The 19166-nt window shown below is 42.6% G+C and overlaps 2 protein-coding genes and 1 pseudogene across 2 annotated transcripts; 2 read left to right on the top strand and 1 right to left on the bottom strand.

Annotated features, from left to right (window-relative positions):
* Positions 1-692: 692 nt before the first annotated feature.
* LOC133924654 (auxin-responsive protein SAUR27-like) lies at positions 693-1527 on the top strand. Its single transcript, XM_062370294.1, has one exon. The coding sequence runs from the start codon at positions 823-825 to the stop codon at positions 1312-1314; it is 492 nt and encodes a 163-aa protein (XP_062226278.1). The 5' UTR covers positions 693-822; the 3' UTR covers positions 1315-1527.
* Positions 1528-3903: 2376 nt separating this feature from the next.
* Positions 3904-10011, top strand: LOC133925566 (plasmodesmata-located protein 8-like; annotated as a pseudogene).
* Positions 10012-10352: 341 nt separating this feature from the next.
* LOC133925565 (vacuolar-processing enzyme beta-isozyme 1-like) lies at positions 10353-18909 on the bottom strand. The gene is made up of 5 exons (XM_062371448.1): positions 18820-18909; positions 18230-18436; positions 11045-11108; positions 10753-10895; positions 10353-10608 (listed from the first exon to the last, which is right to left on the bottom strand). The coding sequence occupies exons 1-5, from the start codon at positions 18907-18909 to the stop codon at positions 10438-10440; spliced, it is 675 nt and encodes a 224-aa protein (XP_062227432.1). The 3' UTR covers positions 10353-10437.
* Between the last annotated feature and the right edge of the window lie 257 nt (positions 18910-19166).

Raw genomic sequence — 19166 nt, 5'->3', positions numbered from 1 at the left:
GTTTGAAGGGAGTGCGAGATTTGAGCAGAACGAGCATAAATCAGACCATCAGTACGGGGTGTAAGAGGAGCACATGAGCCGTCCGAGCCCAACCGACGGGCCAAATCCATCAGCTCTGTGCTGGGGGATGGCTGACGAGCCCCTCGATGTTGGGATCTCATTGCCCTGAGATAGAGAGAGAGAGAGATGGATTCTTTTAGAGGGATAAGGGATCAGGTGAGGGAGAGGATGGATCTGATGGCTAGCACAAGCGTGCTGGTGGAAAAGCCCCTACACTTTATAGGCTACATAATCATCACCGTCATAGCTAGCACAAAGTTACCGGTCCCTCTCTGTCATGGAAACCATCTCGGCTCCATTCTAGCTGCGCGAACCAAAGCTGAGCGGCACGAATTGAATGGAGCAACTGAATGGAGCAACATAATCGCTGAATGGAGCAACATAATCGAGCTACAAGGGGTTCACCGGTGGACCGGGCTACGTCCACCGATGATCGCTGCCGCGGCCGAGGTAGCGGGGGGTTTGGGGAAAGAGAGAATGCACCGAGAGAGATATTTTGGGGGCAGAGAGTCCGAGTGAAACGTAGCAGCAGATTGAGAAGGATAATCGTAGGAGCCTGTCAGCCGGCTGGAAGCGTCGTGCGGGCCGAAAAGAAGTCCTTACCTTATAAAAAAGCCCGATCCCCCCCCCCCCACCCCGCCTCGTCGCACTCAGCCTCACGACGTCTCCTGCGCTTCCTCTCCCACCCCCACCATTAACGCCCTGATCAGGGAGGGGAAGGGAGAAAGGCGCGAGCTTTCTGCAGTTCCTTGGAATCTCGCTATGCTAAAGAGGTCCCATAGAGGGTTCCGGCTCGGTCGGAAGCTGCTCGGCCTCTGGAGGTGGGCGCTCTGCAGCCGGCGCCGGCGCCGGGAAGGCTACATCGGCCTGCAGACTTGCCCTGGTGGCGACTGCGGGGAGCGCGCGGCCAAGAAGCTCGCGCCGGTGCTGCGGTGGGGCCGGGCTCTGGCGCGGCGACTGAGCCTCGGGTCGAGGGTCGGGGGCAACCGGATACTGGACGGCGGCGAGGCGGTGACGACCCCCAAGGGGCAGGTGGCGGTGTACGTGGGCGGCGCTTCGCCAGGGGAATCGATGAGGTATGTCGTGCCGGTGGTGTACTTCAACCACCCCATGTTCGGGGAGCTGCTCAAGGAAGCGGAGGAGGAGTTCGGGTTCCAGCACCCCGGCGGCATCACCATCCCCTGCCCCGCTGCGCGGTTCGAGCGCGCCGCCGCCGTGGCGGCCGCCGGGAAGAAGGGGTTCGGCAGGTGTTAGCATCGATCAGTCGTTAGGCCGGTGGTGGAGGCGGGTGGTGTACATGTGTGTATCCATCAGAAGGGGCTGGCTAGCTAGTTTTTGCTCTTTCGATTCTTGGTTGTGTTTAACTGATGCATGCGGTTCTTTGTTTCTCGATGCTGGAGTATAATAGAAGCTATTCTTGTTCCGAGTACGCGAGTTCATCTTCAAATCAATGGAGTTTCTTCGGTATGCTATGCTGCACTGGAATTTCTTGCTAGCAAATCCATCTTCCTCTGACCAAGAGAATCAACCGAGTATAATCCGAGCAGAGTACCACTAAATAGGAGTACGAAATAGTACCCCCGTTGTAACCACCTGCAGTTTTACATACACGAGCTTACCCAATTGTCGGCCAGGAGTAGTAACAGTCTAACAGATGCCACTCCGAAGCTCTGAACGAGTATCCTCTGTTTTTCCCCGTTTCACTGCAAATTTCTCAGTTCATGAGCACCCACCCACCCTCTTCAATTCGTTTCATGCCTATCTCTAGGCGCCCACGCGAGCCTCGAATGCTTGGAAACCGTGCCGTGCCATTCAGCGTCCTCGGAGGGTGGGATTCTACACGTGCCTGCAACCGCCGGACGAGACCGTACACCACGCCCGATCGATTCGGCTGTTGGAGCACGCTGTTTCGGCCGCTCCACCTTTGCACGCCAGTGCGTGCCCGTTCGCCCGTGTCAGCTCGATAGGCATGGTCACGCAACGGCACCACGTCTCCTGGGCATCTTTGTCCTTGTCGCGAGAAAGAGTACTACCACCAGCACCTGCGTGATGCGCTGCAATATGCAAACCGTCGTGTGCCCGTGCCCGGACAGCACAGAACATCGCCGTGGCAGCGCGCCGAGATTTCTGGGCGCGATCGACAGGGGCGCCCGGCGGGGCTACTGTGCCCTACCGGGATTCCACAGCAACAATCATGGATTCGTACACGGACGCCGCTGCCCATTCACGGAGCAAACGCTTCGCGGATCGCTCGCAGGATTTCGCTCTCCCTCTCGGCGCGGTCTGGCGGCAGCCACGGAATTGACGAGCTCACCGTTCCGGCGTGGGAGCTGCACGGATGCAATCATGCAACCGCGCCACCATGGTACGCAAGCAGGAGATAGATACAGGAGCATCCGCGAAATCTCTCGGCTTTGCGAAAAAGTTGTGATCACCATTTCGCGAGGCGCGTGGCGTCTGAACCTTCCCTTTTCATTTTCTCCCCGGCTGATTTCTGCAGCATTTCTTCTGCCTGGGGCCCGGGAGTAAGCACTCGGGACAAGAGCGACAGCATATCAGCGTTCACACCGCCGACTTTTTTCCCCCTTCACAGAAAAACAAAATTCGTTGTGTGCAATATTGAGGCGACCAAGAGACCTGAGATATAAAATCTGTTGTCTTTATGGGTGTACGGCCCGGGTCCTTTTCGGCTCCGTTCTGCTTTAAGCGAGGAGAACAGAACAGATCAGATGACTGCTTAGATACCGATGTCAGGAATGGTCACGGCAAGTACAAACGATCGAGATCTTCGTTATGGCCTATGGACAAGTGCGTCATGACAGAGTTATGCCTGATGATATCCATGTATGGACTGTTGTACGTGGTGTTATCCAGATCATAGACTGTATCTTTCTGCATTGGGAAAACACACGACGACAAGAGGAGGAGGACGCCACGGCGTGGTACGCGTGTTAACTTTTTTTCTTCTTTGTCTTCGTTGTGGATCGAGTCAAAACAAGCCGTTTTCAGATGGTAGTGGAAGCGCGTATGTTTATTCCGAACTCCGCTGGTTAGGACATGAAAGCGTAAGTACAGTCTGGGTACGGTTTAATCTGATGTAATGTCTGAATGACCGAGCCAACAATAGGGATTTCAGTATAAGTGCAACTGAACTCTTTGAGAGCAAAAAGGTTAGAAATGCTTGGTCAGTCTAATTATGAGGTAGTAATACGGAGTATCCAGGAAGTATCGCGTACACGACCTTAGCAGCTTGGGAAACAAAGAAGGTAGTACTCCATTCAAAGAAGAAGAAGGTGGTACTCCTAGTACTCAAGGGAGGCAGATGGAAAGAACCTGATACTGCTGCTTCCTCTGAGATGCGAGAAATAACAAGACCGAACAGTGGGGTTGCATGCTTCCTGGCCATCATCCCACACAAGCTTCCAGAAGTCGGATGATAATTTTCAGTTTTGCCTAGAGTTTCCCGGCTGCTTCTAGATACACCAGATTGATTATTTTATTGATGGACAATCTTGGAGTTGTCCTCAATCCTACTACACCAAATTGTTTCGACCTATGTTTCTAAAAAAAAGAAGCTATGAGCAGGAGCTTTCCTTAGGGACTTGGGGAGCATTAGAGATGGCAATGGGTATAGATCCTTCAGGTAGTAACATCCTATGTTCATAGCCGTGTAGAAAAACACGCTCGCTACAATATCCATACCCGTCCATAGGTATAATATTTTTCCGTACCTGTACCCATGTGGATAACGGGTACCTGACGGGTTACCTACACCGGTATTGGGCCATAGCCGTACCGCCGTAGGGTGGGGGAGGCTAGGACGCTGGGACAATTGGTAGGGCGATGGAAGCCGAGATCCAGACCGAGAGAGGCGGAGAGCACAGAGTAGGGCGGTCGAGATCAGATGATACATGGGAGAGGCGATGGCTTGTGCTATTGTGCAATTGCTTGGACTTGGAGGTGGCTAGATCTGCGAGGATCCGGTAGCAGCGGTCGGGATCAGGAGGGGAACGACAGGTCGAGGACGATCGGGATCTAGCGACTCGATGACGGGCGATGGCCATTGCCAGAGGAATCAAGGGAATGGTCGAACGATGGAATAGGAGTCAGGAGCGGCCAGGCGGGGTAGGTTATGGTGCTATAGGTTTCATTTTCGTGGGTTTCGTGGGTGGCCGTTTGGGTACTAGCAACATGGGCTGGATTGTACTGTAGGGACTCATAGGTAAACGGGTTCAGTAATATTGAGAATGGATTTAAACTTGTTCCACCTGATGAGTGAGGTTTTTATCTATTAATAGACCAGTGGGTAAAAGAAATATTATATATCTAATCTTTAATAGAGTAATTACTCACCAAGTAGTAGATAAAACGGGTACCTATTGACATCCCTAGTCAGCATATGCTTTAGTGAGCCAGTGGCGAGTGAGGACTGAGCCATGATTTGGGCCAATCGTAACAGAAGATTTGAGGGCCACATTTGTTTCTCACGTAAATTAGCTTCTGGGCCTTGTCCACAAAATAATGCAATGGACCCATGACCCGTTCGTACGAAATAAATAGTCCAAGAGACGACTAAACAGCCTTTGTCCGATATGGGCTTAAACTTTCGATCACTGGCCTACAGAGAAGTCTTTTTTTAGGAAGTCGGGAGAGGAGGCCCCTACCAAATTTTTCATTACGAAATAAAAGAAGTCTTTGTCTCAATAAATAAATAATTAAATAAAGAAGTCTTTTGTACACATGCAATGCAAAGCGACTGTGAAGATGCAAAGAAAAAAAAATTGAAAGTGAGTAGAGCTCTCGCAGGTGCTAAAGGCAACACATTCGATGCTCGCGGGCATCCATGAACCAAAAGATTACATCGTTAAACTTGTGGTTGCCTGCCTTCTCCACACTGACGTCCATGTTTTGATGGCATCCTTGCGTGTTCTCCTGCTGATTCTACGCGGCCAAAGCCCAAGAGTTTCGACACGGTTCTCTTTTGACCCTTTCCATTGGAAGCACTGTATCATCGAACACCTTTCTATTTATTGCCAACCATATTTTCCACAAAACTGCAATGACGATGGTCGACATTCCGGTTTAGATGCACGCCCAGCCTGAGTCACACTATTGGTTATAGCATTGTTGATGCCACCCAAACGTGTTAGTACATTGAAGCCTAGTTGCCGCCAAACATTGGATGAACGTGCGTACATACAAACAACATATTTTTTTAGATGATCGAATATTATTACAGCCTCGGCATGATATGATGCATATAGCCATCCATTATTACAAATTTAAAGCCAAAAAGTACCACACCATAGAGAAGCAAAGAACCTATACAAAACCAAAACATGAAAATAAAATTCTCAAACATATATGCAATTAGTGAACCTTCGTCCATGCTTGTTAAAGATTTTTATCAATATAGTCTCCAAAACATGGCATGCATTACTCATATGCTGATGAGATTTGTCACAAGTAGATATGTATTCACTCTAGGTTGTGTTGATGTCTCATAGAGGTCTTGCAAGTTGACCATTTTGACGATGTTAACTATAGAAGCATAACTCACTGCATTAGACATAACCAATGTTGAGGCAGAATGGTTGCGTGAGTTGTTGATGGACTTACCTATAGTTGAGAAACTGTTACCAGCTATCCTTATGAACTGTTATAATCAGATAGTTATTATTATAGTAAACAGTTCTAAAGATAATAACAAGTTTACAAGGCATGTAAAGAGACGATTGAAGTCTATCAAAAAATTAAGAAACTCGAGAGTGATAACCTTGGATTATATCCAAACAGCTAAGAACCTAGTAAATCCTTTCATAAAGAAACTATCACAGAATGTGATAGATAATGCATCAAAGGAGATGTGTATGAGATCCATGTGAGTTATATCATAGTAGTAATCCAACATATGTAATCGGAGATCTCATGAATTAGGGCATGAGAAGAACAAGCTATTGATTTAACTAGGGGAGAGTACCTTTATTTTTGACCCACTCGAGTAAAGATGTAATACTCCTAGAGATCTGTCTGGCAGATTGATTATTGCCTTAATGCGTTTTATTGGCTTTAAGTAGTGAAGATGCTAACCTATAGGGCATTCTTGGAAGAACACACATATATATGAGCCAGATTGTTGGTCACAGTTTATGAGACTTGGGTGATCTCTAATAAACTCACAAAGAGACCAAGAAGTACGACTTTTATGCTCTATTCGTGGGGTAGCCTACATGCAGCTAAGTATCAGTTATGATTTTAAGTGAAACTTATTTACATAAAACTTGTAATTTAAGGCATAGTTCGTTGTCTAAGTTATGGATGAGTGTAAGTTGAAGCTTTAGTTGGATATTTAACTTAACAGTCTTCACTGAAATGTTGGTATATAAAACAACCGAAGGGATCAGGCAAATCTCTATAGGACTTTGAGATTTGACAGGAGATTGTTAGAATTATAGGGGCCCATATAATTTTAATAATTATTAATAAATCTCAAAAGCTCATATTATGGAAAGACAGCCTATAATGAGATTCACTCTTTATTAATATCATATTACTAATGAAGGTAGAGGTGAAAAGATTTTCTCCCTATATATCCGAGAACCCTACCTCATTGTGTGAATTATATAGACTGCTAAGTGGGAGTAAACTTAAAATTAGAAATGCTCTCATTACGTGAGTCTGTATAAGAATTAGGGTTCCATCTCTTTCTTTTTCTATTGCGCTGCCGCTGTAGTCTATTCCATCCTGACATCAGCATGCATCGGCAATCGGGAGAGCATGTCTCTAAGACCCTCGTTCTTTAGATCTTATACTGGGAGAGGGCGAATAAGATTTTTAAAAAGCGCTCTATGTGACGACTCAAGTTATTTACCATAGCTCGTCTTTCTAAGTAGCTTGGGCGCCGCTCGCTGTTATCATTCACAAATTCGATGTATCATCAACAAGATTGATCGTGCCGTCAACACAGTGTAACCAACATCTTTAGCAATCTCAACAACGCAAGAACAGTATGTAAAAATCATGTTACTCGTATTTTATTTCCTGTTATTCATAATTTTAATATAGAAATCTAGACATATGTAGTGTTTTCATACACATGACTAGATTATACTCTGATAATATAAATATATTAGTTTATTAATTTACGCTCATAAATTATTTATAAATTAAATTAAATCTAAAAGTACGATATAATCCAGTAGCAACTTTGTCGGCCAGCCCGATACGGCATGGTGTACCGCAAGTGCAGCACTAGCACCAGCAGCGATGGGGACTTCCTCAGGAACCGGGACGCTGTGCTGGGGGACCTGCAGGTGGTGACCAACGGGTACAAGGTGAGCAGCTCCGTCAGCGTGCAGGGCGTCGCGCAGTGCCTGGGCGACCTCGCTGCGGCCGATTGCACGACGTGCCTGGTGCAGGCGGTCGGGCAGCTCAAGGGCACCTGCTGCACCGCGCTGGCCGTCGACGTGTACCTGGCGCAGTGCTACGTCAGGTATTAGGCCAACGGCTACTCTTTCCGCCTGGCACAAGGTACGCAACGCAAAACATGCACTTCCGCCCTCGCGTTTCAGCTATTCTGAAATTCAGACAACGGAAATCAGGACTCTGTGTTGCCTAGTGAGACCATCTCCAACGGTTTCTCTTCAGGGATCAGAATCCCTTTACGACGGGATTTTTATTTCCTTCAGCGCTCCAACGGTTTACCTTTACGGTTCCGTCACGACGGGATTCCCAGGATCATTCCCTCCAGGATGGGATTCTCTCTCCATTCCCTTCGCGATTCCCCTCGAAGGGAAGCTGTTGGAGATAAGAGGAAATAAAGGGAATGAGAACGGGGAAGGGAATCGGAAAGGGAATGAAATGAAAGGAATATGGTTGAAGATGGTCTGACGCGCAAGTTACAAACTGCCAATTTGCGAGTCCTTAGCTCGAGTCGCAGTAGGAACTGATTCCATTAGGCAATACGTAAACTTCCCAAAGTTAATAAAGAGATGAGGCAGAATATGTCTTCTGGCAATCTTTTTCTCCCTATGGCCATGCCAGTGGATGACGATATGGAAGAGTACGATCGAGGTCCAACATAGAAAGCAAGATAAATTTTGCAGGAAAACTCACTTCCAGCGACTTCATTTTGCAATTGTTTAGGGCGAAGTTCAAACCCATCTGTAACTCGAAATTTTAGCCACCTTTACTCGAACAGGCGTGTCCAGATTTGCAAAAGAGAAAGCGACAATGGAGCAATCACTTACTACAGGCAGGCTGCCACTCTAGCACTTCAAATCATTTGCTAAGCTCCAGCCTCCAGCGACACAATCTATTATAATATTATTTGAATATTAAAAGAAGCCACATGTTCCTTTTAAGATCACGAAATTATTATATTAATTAGAAAAAATCTAGACCACTCATTATTATGAATATCTAACTATCTAGATTAAATCAAAGAGTTAATATCAAATACGATTAATAAATAACTAAATTTGGATTAAAAATTATGAAAATTAGCGGTTCGATTTCCATACAGTTTGGTTAAATCAAAGTCCATATCAAATATGATTAATAAATAGTTAAATTCGGAATTAAAAATTATAAAATAAAATAGCCGTTTGATTTCTATACAATTTGGAAAGCAAAATATCTAAATGAAGAGTCAAAATAAAATAAAATAATAATAATTGAAATTGAGGTTATAATAGAAAAAAGAAGAATTCATAACAAATATATATAGTCTTAGAAAAAAATACAAATATTACAAAAATCAAATACCTAAATAAAGAGTTTATGTAAAAGTACAATTAATCAATAGCTAAAATTCATAATAAAAATAAAAAAATCAAAATTCTTACTAAGGTAATAGATTAAAAAGCACTGTGTAGTTGAAGGTTATTGTATCAAGCCGACAACATGCAAAACAGAACATGCGGGTAAGACAATCCTATTCTGATTTTAGTTAGGTTGATTACACCTGACGCACGATTTTAGCAGTTAATCAAATGTATATGAATCGAACTAATACATATATAGGATTATGGTACAAGTTTGGAGTATAAATAATTTTCTATTACACCAACATAATTTTTATCTCATTTTCTAATTTTATATGTTTTATAACTAAATGACACTAACCTCATAAAAAACTAAAAAAAATAATTTTTAATTAAAGATTATCGAGATAAAATATTATAATGAAGCTAATTACACTATTAGCATAAATTACCTTGCTAGTTCAGTAAAATTTCTATAATAAAATATGGGTAGAGCAATGCTAACCATCGCAGGCTTTCTAGTGAACCGCATGCATTGCGAGGCACATTATCATTGGTCCCAATTAGGTGAAACAACAGTACTAACGAGATGTTTTGAAGTGACAGCAACAAAACAAGCTACTTTTCTTTTTTGAAGAACAAGCTACTATGGTTTCCGATCCAAAAAGGACCAAAGGCAACTAAGTATGCACCTTTCTGCATATACCGATCTGAAGGGTTGTCCTGACCCAGTGATGGCCACTAAACAAGTGCCTATCGCTAAGCATATCTTTCCGGCTTAGGACTGCGCGGCGGCGATAGGCACGCACATTGTGGGATTGGGCCTTGCCGGCGGCAGCCAATCCAACCACCCCCATGCTGATGAATATGTTCCCGATAAACAAAGGAAGCACTCCCCGAGTGCGCGACTTTGCATATGCTATTCTAATCCTGCATCTGATCTCCTCTGGCCGCAGATTATTCGCAGGATGATGCCGGGAGGACTGTGGCCATTATCGCAGGCATCTTGGCAGGACTGGCACTCTTCGTGGTGTTCATCTCTTTCCTCAGAAAAACATGTAAGCCCCTGCATCTCTCTCTTTTCTCTTGCTAGAAAGAGAACTGAACTACAATTTGACACAACTGCAAGGATTCAGACCATGCCTTGCACTAACCTGATGTAAACTGGTGCGTCAATGCAGGCTAGCTGAACCTGAGGCGAGCCTCCATTCTCAAATGATGGGTGAGAACGAAGGACTCGTAAAAGAGATCGGTCCACTAGCATAGCCTGCAAAAGCTTCATAAAGCATGTAATCTCATTTTGTTAGCAATAGATATGGACTATCGGAGGAGCACTACCTTGATTTGGGCCATCATTTTTGGTCCACTGATGATGGCCTACTTATCGATTATCGCAACAACATTCGCATCTGATCTTAATCATTTCGACAGTTGATTGCAAATCAGACTTGATATTACTTTACACAGGTACAAACACACGGTACATAATATATACAACTGATTAACCAACGCACATGCTGAGCGGTTTACAGTCCCAGATTACACAAGTTTGCACAAAGGATGTCAGGAAATCTCGGGGATCTTTGCTATTGCTCATAGACTGTCCCCTGAGTCACTGGGCTCCACCTCGCCTAGTTGTAAACTTGTAACTGCTGCAAGCGCTCATGCTTGCTTCCATCATTTTGACCTCAGGGATACCACTGTTGCATATGTTTGCAAACGCCCCCATGTCCTTCATGCCATACTGAGTCAGTGAACCGCATTCGGATTCAGAAATTCGCACCTAGCAATGGCCACCAAGACAAAATAAGTTCAACAAGACACAGAATGAATGCAAATGTGCAGGAAGCCAAGACGTGCAAGTGCAATAACAGGACCTTCATGCGTGCCTTATACCAGAGTTAAAGAAGGAAAGTATGATACTAACCACCCTCTTCAAACAATCCCAATCATCGACTAATGGTTGACCAGAGGTTCTAACAGCCTCAAGCATTGAAGGCCCATTCTCAAACCCAAAGACAAGCTTCCCAATGAAATCGATACTGCTGTAAAGATGCTTCCTGTGTGCGAACAAGCACGGAGCTCGGCAGCAAGACACAAGATGTGGCCGAATCCACCCGGGTTCGATTCCGGTGTGTCGCACATCCCTGACTTGGTCTCTAATGTAAGGCTCCAGAGAAGGGCCCCGGTGTTAAAAAAAAAATGATTTCTGTGTTCAACAGGAACTTTAATCTCCCTGAGAACCCTCATCTTCTCTTCAGATCCCCCATTCAACTGTTCATACTGAAAGGAGCATGAAGTGAACATTAGCAAACAAAAACAATAGGACGCTACCACAAGCTATTTGCAAAAGTTTGACCTGTCCTTACAGGAACGTAGCTGGGCCTGCTGCTGGACCAGACCGAGAGAAAAAAAAAAGGAAAAGAAAGGAGGATTGAGCCCGAGAGGCGTTTTTGGAAAAGAAAAGAAAAGAAAATGGTCATGGGCCATTTCTGAGATTGGATTAGATGCCGGCCTCAGAAATTTTTAGAGATTAGGAATTTCTTTAATTATGGATTTGAAATATGAATGGAAATTCAATTTCAAATCCACACAACAAAGATCCAACACAAACCAAATAAAACTCAGCTGCGGCATGAAACATTTTGTGCATGTTTTTACCTTAGAAAATGCATCTTGTCCATTCAAATTTCAAATCCACACAACAAAGATCCAACAAAACCAAATAAAACTCAGCTGCAGCATGAAACATTTTGTGCATGTTTTTACCTTAGAAAATACAATTTGGAGTGAATCTGAGTTACTTAGGTCGAAATAAATATATTGGTTTTAAGTTCGGTTAATTTATAAAAAGTTCAAAATTGTACTGATTTTTGTGAGTTTCAAAATATGCTAAAACACATAGTGTTACAATGAGGGAGCAAGCACAACAGCTTTTAGTCAGTGATAGACCAAGCAAAACCCCTTCCCTGAAGTAGTGAAGTGTCTGTCAATTATTCTCTAAAACAGAGGTATCTATGTACTGGTTTCTCACTAAGAAATGAATTCGGTACAATAAGCACTCTAAGGACATAACTTTGCATGTAGCAACAAAAAATGTAAAGTGGTCCTAAAAACTGAAGCATATCCAAGGTACTAATTGCCAACAACACACAAGATCTAGACTAAATAAAAGAACCCCAAGTTCAAATTATCTTTCAGGATGGGAATGTTTGGATGACAACCAAGTATACAAAAAAGAAACAACTCTAGCTAGCCAATCCATAGAAATAGGCCCAAGGATAGTTTAAGAATCTAGAAGTCTAGGAGAGAATATATATTATTGTAACAACACGATGTAATGACGCCTTCTTTGTCAAGTAGCAAACTTCCAACAAAAAATAACTATTATCAGAGGGCAGGGATGAAATTTCATGTTTTAGCCAAACAATAAAAGTAGGTAGGGATGAAAAATAACAAAGGGCCAATAGTTCTACTTGTGGTATTATATTTCATGAGATTACTCGTACAGCATCCATCATTTTGATACTTTTTGAAGAAATACATAAACCTAATGGAGAGATGTAAGGAATAGGTTGATGATAAGGTTTGATATTTATAGTAGCCATTACAGTAATGATTGATTTAATGAGCGATTAATGATCAATACATCTACTGATGAACAGTGCTCCGACCACGATGAACAATGTTTCGACCACGGTGAACAATACTCTGACCATAGTGAACAGTACTCATCCAAATGGACAGTACTTCCGACCAAATGAATAGTAACTTCGACCAGTGAACAATACTTCATGACCACTAACAGTGACTACGCTCAGTGGTCACGACTAGTGAGGCGATCAGTGACCACTGTTTGTTTCAGCAGTTGGTCTCCGAATAGGTGGAAGAGCTAGCCGGATTCAAGTACATGGATACATCAAGCATGTAGTCAAATTCAAGGAGGCCGAATTGCAATAAAAAATACTCGGGTAAATATATGGGAGTTTACGTGGTCGATTAGGAAAGGTATATTCGTTATAGAAAGTTTGGAGATCAAAAGGCATAGCCGAATCATATCTGTAAATCTTGTTCGATTTGAATTATGAATCTTGATCTCTTACAGCTAAGACATGCCGCCCTTTAAATATGAGAGGGTCATGACTGATTGAAATAATCAACCAATCAATCAAACACAATATGCCTTTCATTTTTATCTCTTTTGCTTAGCTCCTATAGTCCTGTCCTTCTTCCTACTACTGCTACTCATTCTTGATCTCGACAACTAAGAACAAGCCGTCGACTGACCATGACCTGATGGGGCCCCTCCTAGGTGCAATTTGCTAACAAGGATCCATCGTCGTAGTGCTAGACTGGGCTTCCCAGGTGCTGCTCGCTGAGTTAATTATCCTTTACCGGTTTGCTTATAAATCGGTTGCTTGTTGACGTGAAAGCGTAATAGTTATCACCGTTGTTGTACACCTATGTGTGCCGCTACGAATTGCACACGAGGTGCTCGTGTGTTGACGTGAGGATCCATATTTTGTGCCAACACATTTTGACGACTCCGCTGGGGAATCGATTTCTTCAGCCATGACGCAATATGGACTCGAGATCAACTCCAACAACTTCATTACGCCATCCATCTACGCCAAGTCCGAGGTATAATTTGCAAGTACGTTAAATAGATCTGTTAATGTTGCTATGCATGTGTTCTCTAGTCATGTAAGTATTGTGCAAAGACTATATGGTAGTAATGATATGCAATATTCCATGTTAAATAATGCAAGTACTCCGAATTTTAATATTAGTAGCATGCAGCAAGAATTTGTACCTCATAATTTATCGGTAATATTTGCATCACCTAATGTATCACAAACTAGCATGCCGATAAACAATCATTACAGTCGAATGGATATGATAGGTTTGGCCAATCATTATGAGCCATCACATGTTAATAATTTTAGTAGTACACAACAAGAAATTGGACCTCTTGATTCATCGGCAAGGGTTTCACTGTTTATACTTACACAACAAGCTATGCCAATGAATGAGATGTATAACCATAGTAATGTTGATCATTCGACCAATTATATTAAATCACCATATGCTACATCATATGTCACTAGAACAGAGGTTACACCATATACTTTTTCAGCACCATATGCAACACCTAATGCGTATAATTCGGCTCCATACGTCACTGATGATTATGGCCGAATAGATGAGACTTCAGCAAATACGCATGTACCTCCATACAATATTGTAGCACATAGTGTATCTCCCACATTACCCTAAAGTTCTGGTATTCCTTGCAATTCATTGCCAGAAACTTATTTCAGTGTTCCCTAACAAGATAGATCATATATGCATCCCATAATATCATATTCTTGTGATACTCTAAAGCCATATATTTTCAGCCCAGAACAACAAACTGATTATGCATCTACTCGGATCACAACCGAGCAACATATAGGGCCTAAAAGTATTGGGAGGTGACCTGGCATGAACAGGAATGAAACACGTAGGATATGTGAAATAGTTTTGGAGTCTGAAGGTAGGAAACACTTAATTGATTCAGTGTGAAATGTTGTGAGTTCCTATAATTCAAATGTGGAGTTAGGGTTGGTTTTAGGAAAAGAAAAGCTGTCTGTAATTGAAAGAAAAGAACAAAAGTCGGCTACTGTTGAATTGTCGGCTATGCTTGAGATAAAGGAAGCTAGGTGCTACCATCAGAATTTTGTGTTAAAACAATTGATGATCAAGACCGAAATAAAGGTGTTTGGGTCATGCTCATAGCTAATGTAAAAAGTGGCAACAGATCTACGCTTAATGAATTATCTGAAGAAGATAATAGCACGATTTAAGCGAAATTGCAAGAACATCGGAAAGAGTTGCTTTCGTGCTATGAGAAGACAAAGCAAGGTGTCGTTAAGATAAAAGAAGGCCTATCCATTGATACCCTGCTAAAAGAGGTACGATTTGCAACTACATTATCTGCTCCCCAATCTGATTTTATAGTTTTGATAGATAAATCTTTTGGTGATTCTATGCTTAATAATTCTGTAAGATTGGGTAGAGATGTTAATGAACAAATTGATAGTATGTTACAAGGGAAATTTGAAATAGAGCTTGATAATGCAATATATATACACAAAAGACCATATTTTGATTTTGATAATGCGGTCTCATACCTGTGGGGTTTTAAAATGCTAGAGCTTGCAAAATTCACGGGTAAAGATAGTAGAATCACTAGGGGATTCGTCGGCCAAGTTATTATGTCATATAGGAAGGCCGATAATGGTAATACATTCAAGTTAGGATTATTCCCATCACTTTGCTAGGCAGTATATTTATATGAATTACTTTACTTGTTCTAAACTCGGTCTACACTTGGTCGCAAATGGGGTTTAAGTTTTGCGATTATTTTTGGTTTAGAGATACAAGGCCGAGGTTGAAAGAATTTGAAGAGACCGATATTAATATAGTGGAAAATAATTCTAAGATATAGGATAAAACAAATACAAGTAAATGTGTAGCTGAATGGGTTGATATCAAATCTTAACCATTTGTTTGTTTAGCTTTGAAACCATCTCCATAAAAAGAATCGGCTAAGAAAGAAAAGATACACATTTGATTTTACCAAGTGTGATCAAATTTTTGATATCTTATTGCAATAAAAGCATATTAGATTACTTAGTCATCATGTTATATCATCACATGAAGAATTAGGACAATGTACATATTGCAAATGGCATAATTTGTTTACTCATAGTAGTAATGATTGCAATATATTTCGTCGGCGAATACAATCGACTATTAATCAAGGTCGATTGAAATTTGTAGATTGTCCAAGGACAAGGGGCATAATTTAGATGAAATGTTTTCTAGTGAAAATGTGGTTAGTAGTGAGAATAAGAAAATGTTAATTCGGCCAAGAAAAGGCTGATGCAACCAAAGAGAACAAAGTAGTGTTGGATAGCAAACATATTGATAATAGAATTAAAAAGGCTAGCAAATTTTTGGGGACAAAGAAGAATATGGTTTGGGTCCTTAAAAACAGTAAACAAGCTAAGACTAAGAATAATGTTCAAGCATTAACTGCTAGAGCCACCCAAAATGCAAAGTCGAAGGTGACATTCAAATAACTTCTGGCTAAGTATGAGAATGAAAAGGTCAGCCAAAAGGTTACTAGTCGGCTAAGTAATTTTGGGCGACCGAGAGCACCTCCAAAGCACGAGTTTGATGGTCGGGATCGGCGATGGGAAGACTTTCATGCAGTAGCGTCATATCCTCCTCTCGGGCCGCCAATGTCAATGTCGTTTTCTCCTGTTAGTTTTTCTCCTTACTCATCATGGGGCCAGTATGGTCCATGGATGCCTCCTCAACATTTTGGACCATCTAACCCAGAGTATGCAGCTCCAAGAAGGCCAGCATCTGAAAGACAATCACATGCTAAGGATGACCGTTTTGATCAAGGGAATTGGTCCGGATATCAAAAGAAGAGGAAAGTGATCAAACAAGTTTAACATATTAAAAGGGATGGTAACAAGGATAAAAGTTCAGATTTTTCTTCAAGAGATGACAAGCTGACTATTGTACCCAAGGAGCTAATGAGTGTGAATTCACTCGAATGAGCTATGACAATAACTGATAAACATGCACATGCTTTATGTGATTAAGCCAAACATATATCTAGTTCGGGCTCTAGTATTTATTATGCGACAAGGAAAAGAAACACATAGAAGAAGAGTTATTGATGTCAAGCTTAGCAAAAAGGAAAGGTCCACCAGCTTAATGGTAAATGATGCAGCCAAATGCGTGTGTTCCAGTTCAAGTTCAAAGCAAGAAAGTGAGAAGGCAGTTGATGTGACTAATCGAAAGCATGGCCTTGATGTGGTTAATTACAAGAAGAAGATGTGGGTTGCTAAAGGTAGCACACAAGTTCAGACTAAAGGTAGTGTTCAAGCATCCATCGCTAGAACTACATAGGAGACAAATTTGAAGACGAAGGGATCCAAGAAACAACCGCAAAATCAAAGGTTTGCACATGATCATCAAAACCATTGGCAGCCACATCATCTATGTTCATTACCTTTTCCACCGATGTCCTCATCATGGAAACTATGCCCAAGTATGTTTGGTTATTCTCCATGATTTTGGTGTGATCCTTGATGTCGTTTTATAAATCTTTACAGTTTTGTTAGGCATTGCCAAGTCAAGGTGCATAGGATCAATTGTTACGATCGTATTAAAAACATTATTAGGAGAGCATAAGATATATGACCGATGTTTATTTATTATCGCCCTAAGAGCATACATAGCCAGCACATCGTTTATCATCGTCCTAAGTGATGGCTGAAAATAGATAATAAGCTATTCGTGATTATTGCACATGAAAGTGTTTTTCCGTATGCAAGCTTTACCAAAAAAACAGGGGGGCATGTGTTGATGGCAAGATTTGGTATTTATAGTGGTCATTGCAGCAATGACTAGCTTAATAGGCGACTAGCGGTCAATACATCCACCGATAAACAGTGCTCTGACCACTATGAACTGTGCTCCGACCATAGTGAATAGTGTTCCGACCACAGTGAACAATACTCCGACCATAGTGAACAATACTCGTTCAGATGGATAGTACTTCTGACCAGTAAATAGTAACTTCGACCAGTGAACAGTAACTCTGACCAGTGACTATGATCAGTGGTCACAACTAGTGAGGCGATCAGTGACCACGGTTTGTTTCAGCAGTTGGTCTCTGGACAGGTAGAAGAGCTGGTAGGATTCAATTACATGGATACATCAAGCATGCAGTTGAATCTAAGAAGGCTGAGCTGCAATAAAAAAATACTCGGGTAGATATATGGGAGTTTACGTGGTCAATTATGAAAGATATGTTGGTTATAAAAAGTTTGTAGATCAAAATGCATAGCCGAATTATATCTGTAAGTCTTGTTCAGTTTGAATTAGGAGTCCTGATCTCTTATGGCTAAGACCTACCGCCTTTTAAATATGAGAGGGCCATGGCCGATTGAAATAATCAACCAATCAATCAAACACAATCTACCTTTCATTTTTATCTCTTTTGCCTAGCTCCTGCAGTCAGGTCCCTCCTTCTTCTTCCTACTCCTGCTGCTACCCATTCTTGATCTCAATGACCAAGGATAGGCCACTGGCTGATCATGCCCTGACGGGGTCCCTCCCGGGTGCGATTGCTGATGGAGATCTATCACCGCAGTGCCAGCCTGGGCTTCCCAGAACTTGCTTGACGAGTTAGTTATCCTTTACCAGTTTGCTCGTAAATCAGTCGCTCGTTGCCGTGAATGTACGCCGTATGCATGTCGCTACGGATTGCACACAAGGTGCTTATGTGTTGGCTCAAGGATATATATTTTTGTGCCAACAAAATGACTAGAATTTACCCTATTCCACATGAAGAGAAGATCAGCATCTCTTTGATTAACTGCGTCGTTTGGGCCTATCCTAAGCAGTGTGTTTGCAATGATGGTGTTAGCAGGATCAAAACCTTGATAAAGGAAAAGCTTCTCATCCTTGAAGGTCTTGTCACCATACTCCATGACATGAGAACCCTCTTTGAGGTTATTCGAGCTTGAGGTTCTTGCTTTCACCTGCACAAGAAATTATGTGGTTTTGAAGTTCTCACTTTCACCTTGTCGAGGGTTAATTCCTGACAGTGATTTCGTGGTGTATCGGTCGAAGGGCGCGTGAACAACACTGAAGGTGTGCGTTCGTTGGTGTGTGTGTTGAACTCAAGAACACCGAGGTTATCCAGATTAAGGCTTTCCAAAAGATAACAGTCCTATGTCTTGTGTATTTTATGATGAGTGCTTGTGAATCGGTTACCCATTCTCCTTTACAAATCAGGTCCTCCTCTCTTTATATACCAGAGAGAGGAAGAACTTACACGTGGGCTCCGATTAGTAAACTCATGTCTAGCTAGATATTCAACTTTTGGATCATATCCTGGAGAAACCGGGTGACTCCAACTTGCCGTGAGAGCTTTGAGTGTTTGTCCTAATCGTGGAACGCCTCCACACCTGCCTTCCCTGGCCGCACGACCTGTCCCATCACCGTACGCCATAAGATCGTCTACCAAGCCGTCTTGTCCTTACGCCCCGCGAGTCTACCTACAAAACCATCCACTTGCCCAGTCGTTCTACAGACCCTGTCTCGTTAGCCGTGCTAGTGCTGCACTGCCCGCAAGGCCCCATCTGCTCAAGCCTAACACTGGATGGGGTGCTTAAGGAAGGAAAATACTTGAGTAGATAGCAATTAATACGATTAGATGGGTTAGGTAAGGACCGGCCCCGCGACTAGGAAGGGCTGGTCCTAGGATCT

This window comes from Phragmites australis, chromosome 7 (assembly GCF_958298935.1).
Source record: "Phragmites australis chromosome 7, lpPhrAust1.1, whole genome shotgun sequence".
Classification (NCBI taxonomy): domain Eukaryota; kingdom Viridiplantae; phylum Streptophyta; class Magnoliopsida; order Poales; family Poaceae; genus Phragmites; species Phragmites australis.
The sequence above is the reverse complement of the archived record's forward strand: the minus strand, read 5'-3'. Positions and strand labels throughout refer to the sequence as shown.

Excerpts from the sequence above, each read along its gene's own strand:
- LOC133924654 (XM_062370294.1), top strand. The coding sequence starts at position 823 with ATGCTAAAGAGGTCCCATAGAGGGTTCCGGCTCGGTCGGAAGCTGCTC.
- LOC133925565 (XM_062371448.1), bottom strand. The coding sequence starts at position 18,909 with ATGGCGTACGGTGATGGGACAGGTCGTGCGGCCAGGGAAGGCAGGTGT. Across the intron at positions 10,896-11,044 it reads CAGGGAGATTAAAGTTCCTG|TCGCACACAGGAAGCATCTT; the intron begins TTGAACACAGAA and ends CTCCGTGCTTGT. Across the intron at positions 10,609-10,752 it reads GGGATTGTTTGAAGAGGGTG|GTGCGAATTTCTGAATCCGA; the intron begins GTTAGTATCATA and ends GGCCATTGCTAG.